The sequence below is a fragment of the Dermacentor variabilis genome, chromosome 9, assembly GCF_050947875.1.
Source record: "Dermacentor variabilis isolate Ectoservices chromosome 9, ASM5094787v1, whole genome shotgun sequence".
Classification (NCBI taxonomy): Eukaryota; Metazoa; Arthropoda; class Arachnida; order Ixodida; family Ixodidae; genus Dermacentor; species Dermacentor variabilis.
In genome coordinates, this window is record NC_134576.1 from 151,517,752 (window position 1) to 151,541,498 (window position 23,747).

The window sequence follows — 23,747 nt, forward strand, 5'->3', positions numbered from 1 at the left end:
GATATTTGCCAAGACTGTGCGCACGGTCGACTTGTGAAGGTTCAATTGTAACGCCAAGCGCATTTTGAACATACGTCAATGACATTGCCTTCTGACGCTGACCACGTTTCATTGGAATCGTTGGGGATGCCAAAAAAAGATAACACCGCCTTAGTCGATTTTCCGTATCATTGCGTCTTGATGCAATAATCTTAATTTGCTCAGATATTGAATTAATAGCTTCAGGCTAGTGGAGTAGCAATAGGCCTTGGTTTTTTTCAGCGATGACGTGTCAACGTCAAGAACACGTATTCTTGAAGATAACTGTTGCAGTTCTATGTTGACAGATACTTGCCAGTGTTTAAGTGCATGTAAATCACTACGCATATCTGCCTGCCCGCTTTCAATCCTTGTTACGGTTTCTAAAACAGTAATTAACATTCTTCGATAGAAGGTCCTGGATTTGTCTCAACATCGCCAGATAGAAGCAGAGCCATTATTTTAACACACATTACTATACAGCTGCTACAATGCTTATATAAGTTAGAGAGCTCAGTGGGGCACAACACCACGAATAGGCAATGGTTGCTACTCCAAACGGAAAAGCAATTAAGGTATCTAACCTGGAACAACAACAAGGGTGAGTGCGCCATTCCTGCAGCAGTGTTGTGCCCCAGTGAAGTGCCTGCCGAGGAATCCTTTTGTAGACTGAGGCCGAGATTGATAGCGGAAGCAGTAGACGTTGGCCAGGTTGCCAGCAAACGTGGGAAGTCCAGCCAAAAAGCTCTGGTGGCATCCAATAGTTGAATAGATCCAGGGGAGGCCAGCTTGTTGACACATCCGCAGTGCATGTAGCAGCAGTCATTGAAGCTACCGGGCACGCAGCCACGGGCACATTCATCAGCATGACCACCTGGAACACTAATAGGGGTGACTGCACCATTCCTGCAGTGGTGTTGTGCCCCCTAGTTTGTATCTAACTGTTTTCCCACCTACCTGGGTCACTGGGCAGGTTGTGGTTGAATGGGTAGTCCATCAGGCTGCTGTGCTGAGGTAATGTAGTTCGAAACCAAATGGCACCAACATGCGTCAAGGAGTGTGTGGCAGTTTGTACATGAGTGCCGCTCTTCAACAAACCTCCTTCGCACCAACATGGGTCACTGTAGACTCGGGACTGGGTAGGTACCGCTGTTAGACGAAACTCTTTGACAGCGATTTGGAGTGCTGGCTATGTGCCATTGGGTGTGGGTTGAGGGAGCAGGGTTCGAAACCAACTGTGGCTTCACTTGGTTTCAAACCACTGCAAACTGGCCGTTGCCGCAAGCGTATGTTGTTGTTCTTTCCTATCAAACATGTGGCTCCTACTCACTATGGGGAATTGACCAAAGAATAGGTGGATATCCCAACTTGTAATGAAGAATAAGTTTTAAAATAGCTATGCACTTAGCGCAGTAGAGCATAAAATAAACTGTGAAATTGAGGAAGCCTGATGACGAAGAAGACAACTCTGTCTGCAAGCAGCATCACGCATTGGCTTCTTAGCCAAGCCCCCGTAGTGGGTAACTGCCATGAAATAATGAGCAAACAAGCAAGCAAGTAAGGCATTGCGCGATGCCATCTGGCATGCCTTACCGGAAGACTGATCTTATCGCCAAGTTCAACAAAAGCATCTGATGTTGAACGCTCCTCCCTCGACATGATACGCACGGCGAGGACTGGTGGTGTACTCGGCCACGTCTTCATCTGTGGAATGACACACTTTAGACCCCGTACGTATGCGTTGTACTCCACCGCCCTCTGCTTGTCTCTGTCAGAGACAAACGAGAAGACCATGCACTGCTGTTCACTATCGCTTCTGAAACAATGTACATTTTGTCTTAAACTTTTCAAATTTATAGAACATACATACCATCTATTTATATTCAAATGCACATTATTATATTTAAAGATGTCTACAAAAAGCACCTAAACCTCATACGTAGATAAACATTCTGCAATTGAATATATCATAAAACCCTGTCTCTGTCACTTAAATTCCACCATCACAAACATTTGCAGGCCATGCATTTCGGAGGCCATATGCAGCCTTCGCGTTGTCGGCACTAAATGATGCTGAGTGTTCTTAGTGAAGCACTAAAGAGGAGCCCCATTGCAGTACACACTTCATATATAACTTGTTTCGATGGTGCCAATATGTTGTGTTGCTATATTGAATCAATGCTAACACACGACCGTTGACAGTCATCATTAAATGGGTTCTGCCACAACCTTTTCTGGTTGCCCCATAATTTGGAAAATTTTATGGCCCCTTGCATTTAAGAAAAACCTGTCAGCAATTGTACTTATTTGCATAAAAGGTTGAAATTTCAATATAACAACATTTCTATATAACAGTGTAAACTGTCGATTTACCAACTTCCTTATATAAGTTTAACTGTAACGGTCAGCCTTACCACTCTTATGCGTAACATAACAGTAAAACATCATTAATTTGGATTTCACTGGACCAAAAATAATGTCCGAATTAACTGATTGTCGAATTATTGAGGCTATCAACGAAACAATAAACAAATACCTTCTACGTCAACACGCTTTTATTTACTGAATGAATGAGCAAATCCTGTTCCTATTTTGCACAAAAGTAGTAAGGAAGCTGCAATTCTCGTCATCTCGTGACTGACTGGCCCTCGCAGCGGCGAAGGCTTCGCTACTTCATTTCAGACACACTTTTCACTGCCACGCACACATCCCGATTATTTTTTTCGCCAGTGAGCTGGTCATGAACCGTTAATCTGTCGATCACGATGTAGCTGGTGCTCTCCATCCTTGACAGCTTTGCAGTAAGTCAAAATGAAACTACTGTTTGCCACAACTGCTGTGGATGAAACCACAGTCACTATTGTTGCGATCATGGATGGTGACTACGCAGTTATAAGGGAACTCGTCCGACACGCGCATTGAGTCAAAACGAAACTACTGTTTTTCGCAATGGCTGTCGACGAAACCGCAGCTGCTATAAATGCGATTGTCGATGGCGATCTTGCAGTTTTAGAGGCACACAGCCGACATGCACACCGGTTTGGCGATGTGGATCGTCATGTGGTTTGGTGACCACTATGGCAATGTGGCCTCTGCCGCTTCGTTTGGGTTGGACGCTAGCGCTGTTTTTGCTCTCTTACGTCACACATTTGCGGCACTTTGCGCTTGCCGAGCTCCAAGAGTTGTGCCAATTAACAGATGTGCAGCTAATTAATCCAAAATTAATGAGAGTTTTATTGTATTATATAATGTATACGCCTGCCCAGACTAGAGGACGAGTACAAATGATCCGATTTTCTGAATTAATGAGGGTTGAATTGTGCCAGTTTCTCCTGTGCTTCTCTCATGGCAGCCAGCACTTAGAGGCGCTGTGTTCGACTGCATTGTCTTCAAGAATGGCTCATATTTCCCCGTCCTTTCTTCGTAGAAACTAGGGCAACATAATTAGCTGTGCAAAATTAGGCCACCTTTGAGATTGGCCCAGGTCGCAGTAGTGCAGATTGTAATGCTCTTGGCCAGAGCACAAAAAAATCAGTCATCATGCTGTCAAAGGTATTCTATTGTTTCCATCATTGTCGTCTTGCTGATGTCACACACATTCGTGTTATACATGATTGTCAAGTACTTGCCAAATGCTTTGCTTAACATTGATTCCCACAGTGCATGGGATCTGCATATCTTTCTTCTTGGTAATGGGGTTTGTCTCTGCTAGGTGGAGACAAAGGAAGAGCCATGCGATGATGAAGATGCAGCCACAAATGAATCTGACCCTTTTTCTACCGAGGGCACAGATGACGGGAGCTCGGGATATGATGGCAACAACACGTCTCACATGCAGGTACATGTGCTGTCTGGATCTGCTTTCACTTGTAACAGTGCATGCATTCTTTTCTGCTTTTCCCTCTTCCTGAAATGGGACTTAAGAAGGGTCCCTGAAACAGTTTTTGTCCTACACCTACACACAGATGTTATCTCTCAAAGAATGCGTTCTTTCGAGATTTTCGTGCCAGTGTGCTATAATAACACAGGTACGAGTGGCTAAATATTACGCTCCCCTCAAAACCAGGTGTTCCCTCTCACCTCAATATTTACACCATGTGACCATCAGTTTGTCTCACCGCCTTCAAGCGGTGACACAAGTGTTGTCTACGTCTGGTTTGTTTGAACTGAGTGTGTTCCCATGTCTCGCTCTTAAGACAAAGCTTTAGCTCAGGTGCTCCTATCTAAATACATGTAAAAGGAGAATTCGTTTTACTCGGCAACCACTGCACCAAATTTGATGAGGTTTGTTGCTTTTAAAAGAAAAATTTTAGATCTAGTGACTGTTGGTTTCGAATTTTTGATTTAGGTCCTTAATTTTTTATTAAAATTTGACAAATATCGCAAATTTAAAAAAAATGAACTATCAAGTTTACAACTCTGTAACTCTAAAACGAAAAACAATAATACAATTCTTTGAATGGCATCTAATAGTACATCTAAAGCGGAGAAAATTGATATGCTATACATGAATCTAAAAAAAATTTAGTAATATGGAAATACAGCTTTTGCAGAACCTTTGTAAACAACGTAACAAATTCACGTTAAGGTATAAAATCACATATGAAATTTGTCCGCTTTCAATAGTCTAATGGATGCCGTTTACAGAACCGCGATATCTGTTTTTGATGCAGAGTTATGAATTTGTAAACTTCATTCTTCTATTTCTTTTGAACTTCCAAATTTTTGAAAATTCTTTTAACAAAATCCAGGACCTAAATCGAAATTCCGCTTCCAACAGTCACTAGAATTTAACTTTCTCTCTCAAATGCAACAAACTTCATTAAAATCGGTCCAGGGGTTATCTCAGAAAAACGTTTTTGCGCTTTACATGTATTTGAATAGGCCGTGTTGGAGTTGGGCCCGAGCTAAAGCTTCCTCTTAAGGAGTTTTTATCATTATGCCTGGTTTACATGCAGCAAAATTTAAAGACGAACTGCACGTGGTGAATAAAGACTCGGCAGCACTACGCACAATGTGCGCTGGCTTTCCTTTTTTAATGCCACATGAACTGAAAAGAGATGAGTGTCACTGCGACTGTTTGCCGCATTGCTGTAAATGTATATGCAATGTACACACTACAAAGTAACTGTTTGCAGTACCGTATTTACTCACATAATAGGCGCACTCGCATAATATGCCCATCCCCAGTTTGGTCGCGGAATCCGTTTCTTTTTATTTCCGCGCGTAATAGGCACACCCCGAACTTGGCACTGTGATCAGTACCGTATTTACACAATTGCGAGCCGACGCCCTCCTCCCCCTCCATCTCAGGTGAAAAAAAGAAACATGCATGCACATTCCACAACCCAAGCCTATTAACATATTTGCTGAACCGACTACTAGAAGTCCTCATTAGTGTTGCTGCCATCGCAGTTGCTGAGGACCCACAGCACGTACATCATCGCGAAATCCAGTTCTTCCGTTAACCATCGTTAACTACAGATACCTCCCTCCCCAAACCGCTGCGAAGCCAGCGAGCATCAATGAGCGAAAAATAGTTCTTCCATCAACTATCGATACCTCCCCTCTAAACCACTGCGCGGATGTAAGCTTTTCGCTACCTTTGCTGAGGCAGCTCAGAAAGCTGGGCCACTCCCGGAGGCCAGGCGACTCGACACAAGCGACAGTGCCATCGCCATCAATGCTCCACACAGGCAAAGAAAAGAAAAAAAACGCCGCATCTCACCGTGTGTAGGTGTTCTGTGATCTCACCATTTTGCAAGCGGTGTGCGGTTCACGTGGTCGCGTGTTCCGCAATGGGGAAGTACGGGAGCTATGTGGCTGCATGCAAACAGAAAGCTGTGCAATATGCACTCAAGCATGGGAACCGTGCTGCAAGCAGACGTTTCAGTGTCGAAGAAACTAGCATTCGCTACTGGCGAAGTCAGCAGGAAAAACTTCAGGCCACCAAGAAGTCGCGACGGGCCTTCCGCGGTGCAAAGTCCAGAAAGTATCTGCAAGTGGAGGAACAACTCGTTCAACACATACGGGGCCTTTGACAGGACAATTGTGCAGTGTCTCTCGACATAGTGCAGACTGACCGGCGTGCAGAATTGCCCGAGCGCAGGGAATCGAAGTGAAAGATTTCAAGGCAAGCTCTGGATGGACAATGCGCTAAATGCGACGCCATGCACTTACCCTGAGAAGGCGCACAGCATTGTGCCAGAGCTTGCCCTCAGCATACAAGGACAAGGTACTGGAGTTTCACCATTTTGTTATACGGCTCTGGCAGCAAAAGAACTTCATTTTGTTCCAGATTGGGAATGCAGATCAGACCCCCCTCTGTTTTGACATGCCGAGAAACACAACTGTAGAGGAGAAAGGTGCAGGAAGTGCGTGTTATATAAGGCGTCGCTGCCTACTGCAGCGCTATCAGAAGGCGTGTGCTTGGAGCCGCCCAAGGAGGAGGAAAAAGAGGATGGAATAAAGGTCGGGAATGAGTAATGCCTCCATTGCTGTCGTACTGAGTAATATGCACAATATAACATATTTGGCGACGAGGATTTAACAACCCATGTGCTACCGGCTTGCCCTTCATCTGTGCCATCAATTACTGCATATCATCCTCTACGATGAGTATTTCGGGGCTACAACCGCCACCCCCGTTCCTGTCGTCACCTGGACAACCGTTCATCCCATGGGAGCAATGGATTCAAGCATTCAAGAACTACATGGTGGCTTCGGGTGCCTCTGACCTACTTGCCAGGCATCGGAAGGCGATTCTGCTCAACTGCTTGGGCTTGGAAGGACAACGTATCTTGAAGACTCTTACGTCGTAGGACGACCCGTGCTTTTTGGCTTTGAGTGCCACCGGAGGGATGTTGACGACTCCTGCCCCAGATGAGTTCGACTGCGCTATTGCGACATTTGAAGGTCACTACAAGAGCTCTGTCAATGTCACCGCAGCGCATCACCATTTTCGTCGACGTGCGCAAGCCCCAGGTGAGACTGCGGTCGATTACGTCACCGCGCTACGAGGTCTCGTAGGAGCGTGCAACTTCGGTGACTTGGCGGACGACATGATGCGCGACCAGCTTATAGAAAAACTACTAGCGAATACTTGCATGAACGTCTTTTACTGGAAGAGTCTCTTACACTTTCCCGGGCCCTTACCATTGCGAGACAGCATGATCAGGCTACTAGAGAAGCGAGAGAACTTGCGCGACATGAAGCACAAGTGCATCACGTTAAAAACACAAACACTTCAAATATGAGAGAAAAGCACTGTGGCACATGCACATGCTATACGACACCAACTGAAAGTCGTCGAGCTCTGAAAGGGCAAGAATGTTATCGTTGTGGATCTTTGGACCATCTGGCGAATAGTCCTCACTGCAAAGCTGAGACACATCAGTGTCGCAGATGTGGCAAGACTGGCCATCTGGAAAGGGTGTGCAAGTCTTTCTGAAAGTCTGACAAAAAAATTCAGCTTGTCGCAGAAGACGACACTGATACAGCTGATACGGACGATCACTTAAGTGTTTGTCACATCTGGAGCCGTAAGAAGGGAATTTATGCAGTGTTGGAAATTGAAGGAATTTCCATGTCGTTCCTGATTGACACTGGATCATTGGTTTCAATCCTAGCCGAATAACTTTACCGACGTTATTTCGATACTGTATTTCCTCTGACATCAACATCCGTCCAGCTCCTCGATTATTCCAAGTCAGCAATTCCTATAAAAGGATGTTTCATTGCTCCAGTTTCATTTCATAGCCGATGCACTTCTGTCCTTCTGTATGTTGTGTCGGGAGGAACAACCATTCTTTGTTTAGATGGTATCGCGGCTCTGGGTACGAAGGTTCAAGGGTCACCTCTCAGGTGTCTGCCAACGACGCAAGAAACTCCTGTGCTTCCTCCTGAATTACGTTCCGAGTTCGAGCACTTGTTTGAAAAGCAGCTAGGAACTGTCAAAGGTTTCACTCACAAGGTCAAAGTTTGCGCATCTGTTCAACCAGTGGCCAGCAAACTGAGACTACTACCACTCGTAATTCGTGAGCAAGTCTTGGCAGAAGTAAAAAAATTGGAAGCTCAGGACATCGTTGAGCGCATCGATTCTTCAGAGTGGGTCTCACCAATTGTCGTAGCCAGAAAAAAGGATGGCTCGATTCGCATTTGCGTAGACCTACGAGAGCCAAGCAAAGCTATCGTAGTGGACAGTTTTCCCCTGCCACAAACTGAGGAACTTTTGAACAGCTTGGCTGGTGCACAGCAATTCTCCAAGCTAGATTTAGCTTCTGCATACCATTAGTTACCATTAAGTCCAGAGAGTCGTGATCTTACGACGTTTATAACGCATGACGGACTATTTCGCTTTAAGAGGGTTTGCTTCGGACTGGCATCGGCACTGTCAGTGTTTCAGAAGATGATGCATATGATCCTCCAAGGATGCAAATGCGTCTTGTTTTACATTGACGACATAATCGTGTATGGACACTCCAGAGAGGATCACTTGGCCAATTTGCGCACTGTTTTGAAACGGCTCTCTGACGCTGGCCTCCGGCTGAACTATAAATGTGTTTTTGACATTGCAGAGTTGACTTTCCTAGGCCATGTTGTCAGCGCCGAAGGGTTGTTCCCACTGATGTCATCTATCGAAGCGATAACCAAGACACCATCACCTACAAATATCAATGAACTTCGCTCGCTGCTGGGACTCGCAGGCTTCTACTCCAAGTTCATCCCGCATTTTTCTGATGTTGTGGAGCCAATGCGTGCTTTGCTTCAAGGAAACTCGCTTTGTGCTTGGACTGCGGCAGCCCAAAGTGGCTTGGAGCAGCTGAAAACGTCGATAACATCTTGCGAAGTTCTCACTTTTTGATCCTCAGTTACCTGTGTACGTTACCACTGATGCTTCAGGATATGGATTAGGTGCTGTACTGCAGCAGGATAACGGAAAATCACTGCAAGCTGTCGCGTTCGCCTTACATACTCTTCAACCGCATGAACGGAAGTATTCCGTCGGTGAACGTGAGGCGCTTGCATGCGTCTGAGCCTGCGAGCACTGGCACGTGTACCTGTGGGGCCGACCTTTCATCTTGCGGACAGACCACGCTGCTCCTCTCAACGAAAGGCACAGGTCACCGTCCGTTAAGGATTGCGCACTGGTCATCACGGTTGCTGTGCTACAACTACATCATGGAATACAGGAAGGGTAGCAAAAACGTTGTGGTTGACACACTCTCCCGGCTGCCCATACAGAGTTTCATCCGTGATGCACCCGAAGAAGAATTTATATGTGTCTTGTCACCAGTAGTTACCATGCAAGAGCTTCAAGAAGCAAGTGCAGCCGACCAGGCTAACTCTCAAGTTAAGCAGTTTAGCACTACTTCTTGGCCTGACAAGAAATCCTTGTCAAAAGAGCTGCTACCTTACTTTCACGTGCGATCTGAACTCTGTGTTATTAGCGACATTCTTTGCCGGGGTGACAGGATTGTCATGCCTTCAGCTTTGACCCGCTGTCTTATGGATCTGGCTCATGAGTTACACCCAGGAATTAGTCGTACCAAAGCTTGTCTTAGGGAGTCATATTGGTGGCCGTGCATAGATAATCACATTGAAGAACTTGTACGCACATGTGTGGCCTGCCAGTCATGTGACAAATCAGCATGTACATCTGCAGCCCCAATGCAACCCGTCACTCTTCCCGAGAAAGCCTGGGACAAAGTTGCTATCGACAGTGTGGGACCTTTCACGCAAGCTACAGCTGACTGTCGATTTGCCATTACACTTATTATTACAGCAAGTGGCCAGAGGTGACTCTCATATGCGATGCGACCACGTCTACAGTGACCAAATTCCTACTTGAACTTTTAGCAAGAGAAGGATGTTCACGTGGTATCGTATCCGATCATGGACCACAATTTTCTTCAGCGAATTTTGAAGATTTTTTCACAGAGCGCGGAATCACGAATTACAACTCTTCTGTGTATTACCCACAAGCTAACGGTTTGGTAGAAAGATTTAACAGGGTATTAAAGTCCTATATTCAATTAGCCCTGTTAGAATGTTGTGATATAAGAACAGCGATGTTTGATTACCTGCAAACATATCACTGTACGCCTCATGCGACTGCTGGTGTTGCACCCGCTGTTCTTCTTCATGGACGCCAACCTCGCACCCCTCGCACCAGACTTCACATTGTGGCATTGCCTGACAAATGTTTCATTAATGACCCTTCAAAGGCACTACAGCAGTTGAGAGAGTGCATCAAGAACAAGCAAATGACGTCGAAGCGCTACACCGATCAAAAACGTGGTGCCAAGGAACCCAACTTTGCCGTTGGTGACTACGTGCGGGTTAAATTACCTGCAGTTCATGGGAAGTTATCTTCGTAGTTTTCTGTGCCCAAGAAAATTATGGGAAAGCGTGGACCCGCCTCTTACCTATTGGAAGATGGGGGAGTGTGGAATGCTTCCAAATTAGCAGCCGTTCACCCTGAAGCTATCAGCAGAATGAAATTAGGTACCACTGCTGTCATGAATTGGTCACCGGCATCCGATCATTCAACTAGTGCGGCTGGAAGCCATCCGTCACAACCTGACACATCAAGCACAGATAATGCACTCCTGAGCCCTGCACAAGCTTCATTTAATTTGCCAAGATGCGAAGAGCGCGTGAGGAGAAGCGCCGGCAACAAGAAGACACCAAAGAAACTGCAGGACTGCATCAGGAAGTAATGGACAACCATTTTTTTTTTCACAAGGGGATATGTTATATAAGGCGTCGCTGCCTACCGCAGCACCATGAGAAGGCGCGTGCTTGGAGCCGGCCAAGGGGGAGGAAAAAGAGGATGGAATAAAGGCAGAGAATGAGTAATGCCTCCATTGCTGTCATACTGAGTAATATGCACGATATATCAGTGTGCCTATTAGAATATCTGGCGCGGAAAAAGAACAATGTACTGTGATGTTGGTAGTGACTGTGGATGGGCGCAAACTACCGCCTTATGTTATTTTTGAGGGGAAGACGCTCTCAAAGGGAAATTTCCCTCGCGACATCTGTGTCAGGGTCTAGGAGAAAGGTTGGATGTCCACGGAGTTGATGGTGGACTAGGTCAAGACCGTCTGGGGCCGGTGGCCGGGCTGGGCTGCCTGTTGTATCTAGCCAGGCTCGTTTTGGACAGTTTTCGCGGGCACCTTGTAGAATGTGTACGCGAGAAGTTGTTAGAGCTGCACACGGATATTGCTGTGATTCCGGGAGGCCTCACTTTGGTACTGCGGCCTTTGGACGTGTCCTTAAATAAGCCTTTTAAGGACGTTCGAAGGCTGTACACTAGCTGGATGGCTGGAGGACAGCGTCAACTAACTCCAGGTGGCAAAATTAAGAGGCCGCCTATGGAAATGTTGTGCGGATGGATCGTGGAAGCTGTGGGGTTCTCCTCCCGTGCTCTTGGTACAAAGGAATGACAACACAGTAGTGCAAACAATCACAAGGGCATTTATTGCACCTTTCATAGATCAATGCCTGCTAGCCGAGTTGCTATCCACAAAACATGCCGATGGGCGCGCGACAAATCTAGAAGTCCGACTCACTGCGACCGGATAGCGAGTGAATATGTTCGCCCCATGCTGGATCCCAACGCCTGGTCATTCGCGCGTACTGTCACGCGAACGGTGGCGCATTCCAAGGCGGCCACGCAAGATGGTCTCGCAGAAGCATGGGTCGGCGCACGCGTGGCAAGGCACGTCCGTCCCACTTGTTGTCCCGAATCCAAGAGAGAGCGCCTTCCGCTCCCGCACCCAAGTAACCCTGCCGGTAGCAGCGCAACACTCGCGCCATCTCTCGCGCTGCGCTTCAACCACATCGACCGCCGCGGGCGTCACACAGGCCACGCGGCGAAGCGGTATTGCAGGAGATGGGAGAAAACAAGATATCTGGGGACGCGCGAGAGTCGCGCATCCCCACATCCCCCCAACCTTAAATCACTACATATTCCGGCGAGACATGTGACACGGTCTAATATCAAACCGTGCTTCGCCATCGCCCGGAGTGACTCGATCGTAGTCCGGGGCAGCAGCGCAGACGATGTGCATGTGACAGCAAGCCAGGGGTGACTCCAATCACGCTGCGTACACTCAACACACTCGGCAAACACTAAAGTAGTGCAAGGGATAGGAAGTCTGCATGCGCATCGCCCACGTGGTACGATGTTCAACTCGGCTAGCGAAAGATCGGGCAGCTACTCAGATGCTAAGTTCACGTGAACAAAGCTCGCTTTCTTGAGTCGAACGATTAATTTCAATTCGTGCGAGGCTAACTAAAATGAGGGAAGCAAAGTGCAACACCTCAACGCCATGGTCCACCAGGTTGTGTCCCTCCACATGTGACAGGCAGCTTCGTAAAGCCTTAGGCCTAACGCGTCGCTACTCTGACAACAACCGGCATCCAAAAACAACACCCAGAATGGGCGTAAAACAGGCAGCCGCGAGGAGACGTTAGCTCTGTGAGGTGGTCCTACTCCGCTCGGTGCACACAGCATCCGAGTTGACGGTGCCCACCGTCCCAGACGGTGTCGGAGCGCCCGGTGCCAGGCCGCAATACCAGTCAGCCCGTAGTGGCACCCGTGGCCCGTGGCCACCCGGCTCCCAGAGCCGCGACTTCATCAGAGTCAAAGAGATAGAAGAAGCTATTTACATAAAAAATTCGGACCACCCACGAGGCTTCCGTACTCACTCGCTTCAGGCTTGCGAATGCTCCGCGGGGGCTAAGCCTCGCTCTCCCAGGATGCAGACCACGTGGCTCTCGCACCAACAAATGTCATTAAAAAAAAACACTTGCGAAAAGGCTTAGCATGTTGACAAGTTCAAACACACTACAGCCACCGTTGCCTCTCTCAAGAAAGCACGCCGCCAACGCTAGCGATCAAAATCCACGCTAGCCCTACGCTTCGGTTCAAATAAAGGTTTCGAACGAAGCCAAACTGTTAAATCTATCGTCCGATGTCCCAAGAGCCCCACGTCGGGCGCCAGATGTGGGGTTCTCCTCCCAGGCTCTTGGTACAAAGGAACGACAACACAGTAGTGTAAAGAATCACAAGGGCATTTATTGCACCTTTCATAGATCAATGCCTGCTAGCTGAGTTGCTATCCACAAAACATGCCGATGGGCACGTGACAAATCTAGAAGTCCGACTCACCGCGACCGGATAGCGAGCGAATATGTTCGCCCCATGCTGGATCCCAACGCCTGGTCGTTCGCGTGTACTGTCACGCGAACGGTGGCGCATTCCAAGGCGGCCACGCAAGACAGTCTCGCCGAAGCATGGGTCGGCGCACGCGCGGCAAGGCACGTCCGTCCCGCTTGTTGTCCCGAATCCAAGAGAGAGCGCCTTCCGCTCCAACACCCAAGTAACCCCGCCGGTAGCAGCGCAACACTCGCGCCATCTCTCGCTCTGCGCTTCAACCACATCGACCGCCGCGGGCGTCACACAGGCCACGCGGTGAAGCGGTATTGCATGAGATGGGAGAAAACAAGATATCTGGGGACGCGCAAGAGTCGCGCATTGCCACAAAACCTGGCGAGAGATCTCTGATGACGTCGTCAGGAAAAGCTTCAAGAAAACGGGGATCTCCAACGCACTGGATGCGAGCGAAGATGACATGTTGTGGAGTTCAGGCAAAGAAGATGAATCTCCACTCGGCAATGATGAGCATGCTCTCTAACTCAGACTCCAAATAGGGGAAGGAATGGAGCATCCATGACATGGCTAAATAAATTTTACGTGTGTATGCAGTCGACGTTTCTCACCTGCTCATTAAAAGGTAAGCAGGTAGCTTTTAGTTTTCCTTTTATACTGGATTTATTGGTAAATTATGTGAGAGTAGCCATATTCCTGACACATGTTCAAATTTAAAGCGCGAGAATGCGACTAAAAAATTTTCGCCCAATTTTGCAATTTCGCAATTTTACCCCACGTAATAGGCGTCCCCCCCCCCCCCACCCAACACTTTGATTTTCTGAAAAAAAAAGTGCGCCTATTATACGAGTAAATACGGTATTATTTTGGTTTGATAATCTCCTGATAACATGAGAATATCTCATACGTACATATACAATTGTCTCTATATTCCACTAGTAAGATTTCCTTGTAGCCATCAACGGAAAAAGATAGCGCTGCTGTTAAGCTGTGAATGTGTTGAAATGGACTATTTATAACGTTTTCACTGCTCTACAATCTGAAAAAAAAAATATAGAAAAAAATGAAATTATAAAGAAGAAAGTACATTTTTCGGGAATCAAACACAAGAGAACCAGACAACATAAAAGCCGACTATCAACTGAAGGGTGCACTGGAGCAGAAAGGAAGAAATGCATCTAATGCTTGAGGCCTGGCATATCTATAGTAGTAGAAGTGCACGCGTGAGCCTGCCTTCAATGAACTTGCATAAAGAAGAAATAAATTGTGTAAACAATTATCTTTTGCATAGGCTCGCACGTGTACCGATTGACGGGTGACACTACCAAATCTGAGCATGCGAAGATAAGTTTTGTGTCTACTTTCTTTTCCACCGCAGTGCGCCCTTCTGCTGATAGTCAGCGTTTATGTTGTGTGGTTCTCTTCTTTTGTGTCAATGTCTACAAGCCTTACCTTACTTCACAGTGATTCCCTACCAACTAGCTCCAATTTCTGTAGTTCTAAAGGACTCGAACCCATACTTTCTGCATGGGAGGCAGAGACTGTGCCGATACACCAATGTCTAACTGAAGATTGCAGCTTTATGACATACATTAAGAGACGTAAAGCACTTCAATTTCCTTTCCAATGCTTGTTTTCTGAATCTCTGCTTGCTAAAATATTTTTCTGCTATCATTCTAGGCAAATTATATACAGAACTTGGCTCTCTGAGAAATGCAAAGCCTGTGGTTACTGCTAAAAGTGCCTTTCTTTTCAAAACTGTGGATGACTGCTGTGTTGACCAAGGAGGTTGGTGTTGACATTGACATGCAGCACACATGTCTCCTAGAGCATGAAGTCACTGCTGTTTACTCCCTGCACACACCTTTCAGTGCAAGGCGAGCATAATGTAGTGCTGGCATCATTCGTCTTGCTGCTGGAAAAGAAGAGATTGCTGCTTCTATTTTCATGTGCGAAACTCTCCACGTCCCATTGTCTGCCCCATTGCCAGAGCTGTAGCTGACAAATCACATTCTCAAGTGGTAGTGGGCGATCGGTTTGAAGAAACATCTAGATATTTACATTGGTGTATTTATCTTGAAGGATGCACAAATTATGTATACGTAGGCTATTAAAAACAATTGTGGCAGAACCCATCTCACGACAACTGTCGACGGTAATGCATTAGCATTGAATTATTATAGCGACAGAATGTATTGCCACCATTGAAACGAGTTATGTATGAGGTGTGTACTGCAGCATGACTCTTTTTTCCCACTTCCCTAAGAGCACTGTGCGCTATCTAGTGCCACCGCCTTTCTTTCTTTTTGTTCTTATTATGCCGACCCGCTCCGCTCCCTCTCCACCCTGCACGCCTTTACTTTTGCTTTCTTTTTGCGTGTCTGGGGCGTTTCCTTTTTTTTTTATCATGCGTGTGCGCTACCCCAGGCACTGTTTGTGAACTGGCGAGTGGTGCGCCGTGGGTTCTTTATGTGTTAGCACACATGCATACTTTGAGTGTGCCAGCTTATGCCAGAACGTATATAAATTCCACTTCCAACACAACATATCTTTGGCCTTGTTTTATTGACTCCCGTTTCTAGAAACAAATATTTTTGCATAACTTGGTATGATACACACTCAGAAAATAAACAAAAGTGAAAAAGGCATGACATGCACATGACTACTAAACAACAGAAATGTTCACAGCCAGTGAAATAACAGAAAATAAATAAATAAAACTCGAGAGAATGCGAAGGCCTTTTCATGTACGCACATATAAGAGATTTTTATATACAGTCGCCGACCGTTTATTCGGACCTCACGGGGACTGCGAAAATGTCCGAATAAACAGGTGTCCGAAAAAGCAGATTAAGAAAAAAAAAATGAAATCCTTTATTTCCACGCACTTATTCGGGCTCGGCAGTAGCCTTGGAAGAAATCGTGAATGCGCCGTTGCACGCTGTTCCGTTTACGCGCAATCAGATAAGCCTGAATCTCGGAGAGGGTCGTACGGTCACTATTGGCGGCTGAAAGCACAGTCACTGCTTGTACACGCTCCGCATGCGACGGCAGCGTAGCACATGGTGCGTCATCTTCCGACTCGGAGTCATCGTCCGGCGGTGCAGCAGAAACCTAACGAATGATCTTGCCGTCGTCGAGTTCTGCGCATGTCAATACAGCAGTGTCAGCACCTATGAAACTGTCAAATGAGACGGTGTCCGGAATCGCAATGCCACCACTGCGCAGGTCTCGGCAGAACATTTTCCGCGTCAGTAGGGAGCACATCGGAAGGCGACAAATCTTAGGCCTCCCGGCACCCGCTTGCCGGCATTCCCCAGCGCAGTCTGCGCGGGCACTGTCGGCGTCATTAGACCCTTGACGCGATGTTTACGTATGCCGCGTTGGATCACTGAAACCTCGACACAGCACACAAAGCAAACACCACCGTGCCGACACCAGTCGCACAAACGAAAAACGCGGCTAGAGTTACTGTATATGCTACCGTAGGTAGCAGAGTTGCGCGTAGGTCCGCCATCTTGCCTGAGAAGCAACCAAGTCTATGCGGCGAAGCCGCACTCCGTTTTTGCAGGCGACATGCCTAGCGTATCGTCACTCGACCATGGGCGCTTTTGCATCGCTTATGCACCGCTTTTCCGCCTAATCGCAAACAAAGCGCATCGAAACAGCTGACTGGATTAGATTGTGAAGAAAAAGGCGCTGCCCTTTTTTAGCGCGCGGCGTAGGATGCAGCGCGTATATATATATTTTTTTTGTACTTGCATTCACCTGTGCACTTTCTCCGCCCTAATAACGTATGGGCACTCGCGTATCTAGGATAGATTGTGTATTCTATGTACGCCGATCAGATGCAGCATTCGTGAACCGCGACGGTAACGATTAGATCGCACCGAATAAACTTAGGGAATATGGTGATGTTATATTATAGATTCCGGAAACCCTACAAAAAGTTTCGTGCGAAAAAACTACTTCACAAGGTAGTATAAGGTTCGAAATAACATAGCGTATTAAAAACTGGACAAACTTTAGTAATTGAGGTAAACAATCAGATACTTTAATAACTTTCCTTCGCTTGAATACTGCTTGGCACTCAGATTTTGTTTCAACAGAGATAAATACGCTACTAAGAGCAGTACAGTGCTCTTTTAGCATGTAAACAGTAACAAAAAGCACCGAGCCACAACTACCTCTTTTTTGGCAATAAAATCACAATGCGAATTTCAGAGAGAAAAACAAGAACACTAGTGTATGCGCGTGCAAATATATTGATATAATGAGCTTTATCAAGTTGTGATCTTTTACAAAGGGAACTGTACTAAATATAATGAGGCCCATACTTGCTTATGTGCCATAGCTCTCAACATGTAGCCAGTCTAAAATATTACTGGTGAATCAATGACCAACCATTGAATTTCGACTCTGGTACCGCATTAGATCTTGTGTAGGAACATATCCATCTACCAGCAAGCAATGGATATCAGCTACACCTGCAAGTGTGATTTCATTATGTGCCTTTTCACTGCAGGGATTCCAAAAGTAGCCTTCTGTGGGAGTGTAGCGAAAGTTTTTCTCACAGGATTGACATAGCTACATTATAGGGAATAATTCAAAACACAGTTAGGCCCTTACCGTATTTTAAATGACGATTCATTCCTCTTGCATTTTGCTTCGCATAAGCTGTAGTAGATTAAATATCTTTACTTAGTAGTAACCTCTTTCATATTCAGAAACAACCCAAGCAGTGCATAATCATGAAAATGTGAGCTGGCTTTTTTACGACACTTCTGTGAAAGCAGTGTCGTGCATCACATGCAGAAAACTGGTAATTCTAGCTAAATCTTCTGTATAACTCTACGTGCTTCCATTATTTAAAAAAAATCCAGACTTGCAGTAGCTTTTAATATTCCAGCTGTGAATTTTTTAGCACAGCCCAAAAAGCACGTAGCTGTTAGTCAAGCAATTTCATCTCATACACACTTGACGCAATAGGCAGTTGACTGAAAATTTGTTTGTTCAGGTGTCTTTACCTGAACACCCTTCACTAGTTTTACAAAGGAAGAAAAACAATTACTGCAGTAAGGTGTCACGAGGCAGGCCGACGAAACAAACGTGAGATGCGCTACGCACGTTGCGTTGTTGCTACGCAGCTAGCACGCACGTGGATAGCGAACGGCAAGATCGGCCGGATTGGATTTGAATTTGACTGGCGATAACTTGTGTCAATCCAGTTCGCTGCAGCGGCGGCGTCGGGAAATACAAAAATTGGCCCGAACATCTGCTTCTCCGCAATGCACGGTTGCTTGGCTACCACGTGATGACGTTCTGCCAATAGAGGCGCTAGCGGCGTGATAAAACAGACGCGCAACTCTGCTACCTGCGGTAGCACATACAGTAACTCGTCTTGCGCGAGAAAACAAATCAGCTGCTGGATTGTCTTGACATGGCTTAGTAAGCTGAAACCGGAACTGCTGCAGAGCCGCTCTATCTAACCAGGCAGAAACGATGATGATGAGCGGGGATTTCTAGTAGCGCCACTTCGTGGGGCAGCAAGGAAGCTCCGTTCAAAACAAAAATGGCGTTCAGCAAGTCGAACCATGCACCGGTCAGAGTCGGTGCATGGTGCTCTCGACCGAGTTAGCTAAAGGAGTGTCCGAAAAATCAGACGAGAGGTTGCAAGGTGTCCGAACTTTCGGCAGTTGTTATACATTATGGTCTATGGGGAGAATGGCGGTGCCGCGAAGCTGACCGAATAATCGGGCATGTCCGAATTTTTGGAGTCCGGAAAATCGGTCGGCGACTGTAATGCTCTTAAGACCAAAGTGTAGAAGAGCTTCTGATATGTGCACTGAGAGCTTCTGATATACTCACGGAGATATTGCACAAAACTGGACGACGTGTATGACATTGTCATGACAGCTAAAGAAAGGGAAAATTCACTGGGAATGGCAAAAACAATGACTTGCAAAATACCTAAAAAATAGAATAAAATGCTAAGATTGTTTTAGTGACAGCCATACCAAGAAAAAACACAGCTTACTTATAAACCTGCACAAAAGAATATGAAATGCATGACATATTCATTACTACTGAACAAAATGAAAAATACATGGCAGAACAAAAATAACATTGCACTAAAAACGGAAGTACACATTATGAAATTATTTTGCACTTGGCCACAAATTTAGTAACGGTGGCAAGGGGGAGCAGAAGGTAGCCAGCTTTTGCAGCAGCATGTACGAAACATTCGCAAAAAGGCCTATTCTTCAATCAAAGACCAGGTGAAATAAGCCAACAACACGACTTTTCTTTCAGCATGAATGCAATGCTTAGCAGTAATATTACGTCACTTAAGGCACTAAGTCATACCTACTGGGCACTCCTTCATGCCATATACACGAACTGCAAAAATCTGCATATAGGACACTTGCAATGCTCATGCTTTCCAGAAAAAAAAAAAAGCGTATCATGCCTACACATGAAGGTTGTTCGCGCGGTTTTCCCATCGCCAATTACTGAGATAATATATAAACACGAAAGATAATTTTTCAGCTGTTAGTACTTTCATAGAACGGTGACACAGAAAAAGCACTGAGGGCGAAATGGAAAGTGGGCGAGTTAGTAAAGTTGCAGAATAAGACTTGGCACAGAAAAACAAGTCATAGACCAAATGACAATGAGAAGGAACATCTGTTTGTCAGCCTTCTCTACCGGCAAGAGGGAAGTGTAGCACAATCAAGGTGCAACGACGTCCGGAGGCTCATGGAACACGCACATGCACAGGGCTGTGTTCGTGTACATGCGTCTTCTTATGTCCTTGGGTCTGCGAGCTCACTTGTTGTCTTTAGGCACCCGGAACAACCTTGCAGGGCTTGTTTTTGAGGTATTCATGCACCACTGCACGATGCACGAGCGGTACGTATGCGTCGTGAAATGGATGAAACATCATGGAACACAAGCACACAGCTACCGAGGACCACGAAACTGACGAAACTACCCACGCCGGTCAATGCACAGCAGTGCACGCTTCCCGATAACAGCAGATAACGAAACATGAAACTTCATGCGGTGGCTAAGCTGGTGCCGGGCTGGCGCGCGCGCTGTGACAGGTGAAAGTGAGAGAGTTACATGGGAGGGCAAGGGGAGAGGAGTTGAGAGGAGGGTGAAAGGGCACAGCCTCCTGGATTGACGCACCGCGTGCATCGATCTAAGAGGCCGTGCCAGTGAAGCGGAGTTGCTTTCCCGTCCTCCCGATGGATGGCACCAATTACCTCTGCCGCGAAAGTGGCGGAGTTTCCGAGGCCGGGTTAGGCCTAGCTCACTCTTGCCAGGTTCGTTGCATCCGGTGTCGCAGCCGTTGCTTGAAACCACCGGCAGGTGGTCGTTGCTGTGTTTTTCGGCAGGGTCGGAGTACTTTTCGAAGTTGTAGCGTGCTTGCTTTATTTTCTTGCCAAACTTATTTCGAGTGCCAAACTTCCAACATTCCGACATCACTACATGCTACGCTAGCGGCTTTCAAAATGGCCTCGCGGTTCGCTTTTCAAGCACGTCCGCATGCTGTAGCAGACGATGCCAGCCACCTAAGCCAATCGCAGGACTTTATTTAGTCACGTGCACTGAATGGGCGAATGGGGTCGCACGCTGGGGCTTTTTTTGGTGCGGTAGCAAATATGCGGACGAACGAAAATGTGGTGGGAAATTGAAGAAGAGAAGTAGTTCTTTCCAATGCGGCTAAGATGGCCACGACAACATACGTCGTTCAGCAGTGGCGTGGCATGAAAAAAGCCCCCTTTTTATACTTCTTTCTGTCAAACTATAGCTTGCATCAGTTACATAAATTGATATTGCGGCTAAAATATTGATCCATGACGTGGGAAACTTGGTCAGAACATGCAGCAGTGTTTGTATATTATGAAAATACCACTTTCAAGAAACAAATTTTTTTTTCGTGATTTTTTGGTCTCTAAGACACGTGTCCCCCGGGGAGACACGGATCAAGCGATGGCTGCGACGTGGGATGCAATGGATCTGGCGAGAGCGAGCTAGGCCTAATGACATCGCGTGATCGCAGGAGCAGCGTTCGACACGACACAAAGATGGTGCAGCCAGTGGAATTGCTCCAACGGCAGAAGCAAGCAGGGGAAAACGTCTAACAACTGGTAGGAATTTCGGCAACGAAGCGAAAATTGAACATGTGTATGAGCATCAACGATGGTGCGGACAGGCTGGCGGAGATGGAGTCGCAGTTTTATGTTATCAGTGCGGAAGCGATAAGTGCTTTGGTCTCGCATCTAAAGTGCAGTCTCCATGGTGGCTCCGTGACTTTTGACGCAGAGGAGCGAGAATATGGCCTTGCAGTCAAGCTTTTCACCATTTGTGAAAACTGCGGTGATGTTGTTTCTGAGTGGAGCTTGCCGCACGTGAAAAACAACAAAACGGTCAACCCCTTCGTAGGGAACATTCTCGCCGTTTGTATGATGATTAGCACTGGAAATCGACAAACAGCAATAAACGACGTTTTTGCTGCAATGAATATCTCGCATCGTGGCCTTCATAACAAAACGTGGTAAGGCTATCTCAAACAGAAGCTGGTTCCAGCGTCTGTGGCCCAAAAGCTGATGGGCTTGTGTGCACTATCAGTGAAGTCATTGTATACTGACTTGAAAGTTGCAAACTCCAGGAATATAGTGGTATCCTACGGTGGCTCGTGCATGACGCGCAGCCATTCGTCACACATCGGAGTTGGCACAGTCATCGAACTGTTCTCCGGACTTGTGCCCGACTACTTTGTCCTGAGCAACTTCTGTGTGGGTGTGTGCACGAGCTGAAATCTGGTGACCCAGACTACCAAGATGGGAAGGCAAGCCATATGTGCCAAAAAAATGCAAAAAAAAAAAAGCTGGGGAGATGGAAGTTGAAGCGGCGCTTATACTGTTCCGGAGGTCACTTCAGCTGCACGAACTGAGATACACCACAGTCCTCTCAGATGATGATAGTCATGCATTTCTTGCTCTCAGACAAGCCAAAGTGTATGGCTTTGTGCCAGTGGTGAAGGAAGATTGCATAAGTCACATTCAAAAAAAGGATGGGGACTGCCTTGCGCACTCTCGTTGCCAAACACAAATGCTCTGCTTCTGAAACACTTCGTGGTAAAGGAAAATTGACGGGTGACCTGATTACCAAACTCAGTGCCTACTATGGATGGGCATTAAAATCCAACAAAGGGGATGTGAAGACTATGCAGAAGGCTGTGATGGCAACATACCGCCACATCAGGTCAAAAGAAAAGGTTTGAAAACACAGTCTTTGCCCATCTGGTCTAGATTCTTGGTGCCGTCAGAATAATGCGCAAGCAAAAAATGAGCCCATCCCAAAGTGTCGATATAATTTGCCTGTCCATGTTTGTCAAGCCCTTCTACCAGTGTATGAGTGCCTCTCAGAAGAAAAATTGCTTCAAAGGTGCCAGCGTAGCATGATCCAAAACAATAATGAATGCTTGCATTCCATGATTTGGGCATTGGCACCTAAGGAACAGCATGCCTCGGATTTTGCTGTTGAAGCTGCTGTGACTGAGGCAATAATGAAATTTAATTTGGGGAACGAGAGAGCTTCATCTGCCATACTCCAGGAGCTTTATTTGAATCAGGGGCTACCGAACAGCATGAGAATGGCCGAGAAAAATAACCAGCGAGCAGCAGCATCAGCCTGCAAGCAGCCATCTGTAGAAAATCTGCGACAAGCCTTCAAAAAATGCCATTTTGGTAGCTGTAGGCAGACAGATTACATCCCTGGTGGCTACTGACCATTTAGATGTAGATATATCAATAATTTTTGTTATAGTGGAATAAAAATGAGCTTGTCCATTTTTTTTGTGTGTGTTTTCTGAAAACATGAATTTTTGAATATTTGCATCCTTCCGGGAGTGATTTCGCAGTAATCAGAGCACCTAGAATTGTAATTTTTGTTGCAGTACTGAGCTACGTGAATAATGCACACAATGGTAGGACCAGATTTTTGTATCTCGGTTTTAATATTTTTTTTATTGTCCATACATTAAACAGCCACTTTGAACCCATTTTGAAAAGAAAGCTTTGATGTGCTGTATAATTGTTAATAATTGTTATACCAAAAAACTATTCCTACCATTGTGAAGCTTATAGTTCCTAGTATCCGGCTATGTGCCTAAAGCAAAAATTTGATGAGTAGTTTTTGCTCCATTGTTCCCAGAAACAATGCTAATTAATTTTAGTTTACTTTAGAACTAATTTGCATATGTTAAAAGCAATTGTATATTTGGAATCAGCATGAAAAACTGATCAAGGTTGTACATTTTCAATAAATTTGGTAAAAGGGGTCTTAATGAAGGTCAGAATACCCACTTCCCCCCTTAAAACAGTTGCACTGTTTAGGGTGTATATTTGTCTCACAACAATAATCGTCACCTGTCTTGGCTACATATACTTTCCTGAAAACGCTGCGCTGGCTACTTTCCTGTTGGGAATGCTATGCCATGCTGATAACATGCACGACGTTTGTGACTTGGAAGTACCAG

The 23,747-nt window shown here is 46.2% G+C and overlaps 1 protein-coding gene across 5 annotated transcripts in view; it reads left to right on the forward strand.

Annotated features, from left to right (window-relative positions):
* LOC142557839 (uncharacterized) overlaps window positions 1-23,747 on the forward strand; it is a 265,220-nt gene that overhangs the window by 222,501 nt on the left and 18,972 nt on the right. For all 5 annotated transcript variants that reach the window (XM_075670036.1, XM_075670038.1, XM_075670037.1 and 2 more), the window contains one exon: window positions 3,731-3,856. In XM_075670036.1, coding sequence (XP_075526151.1) covers window positions 3,731-3,856 — 126 coding nt within the window. The remainder of the gene's footprint in view (window positions 1-3,730; window positions 3,857-23,747) is intronic.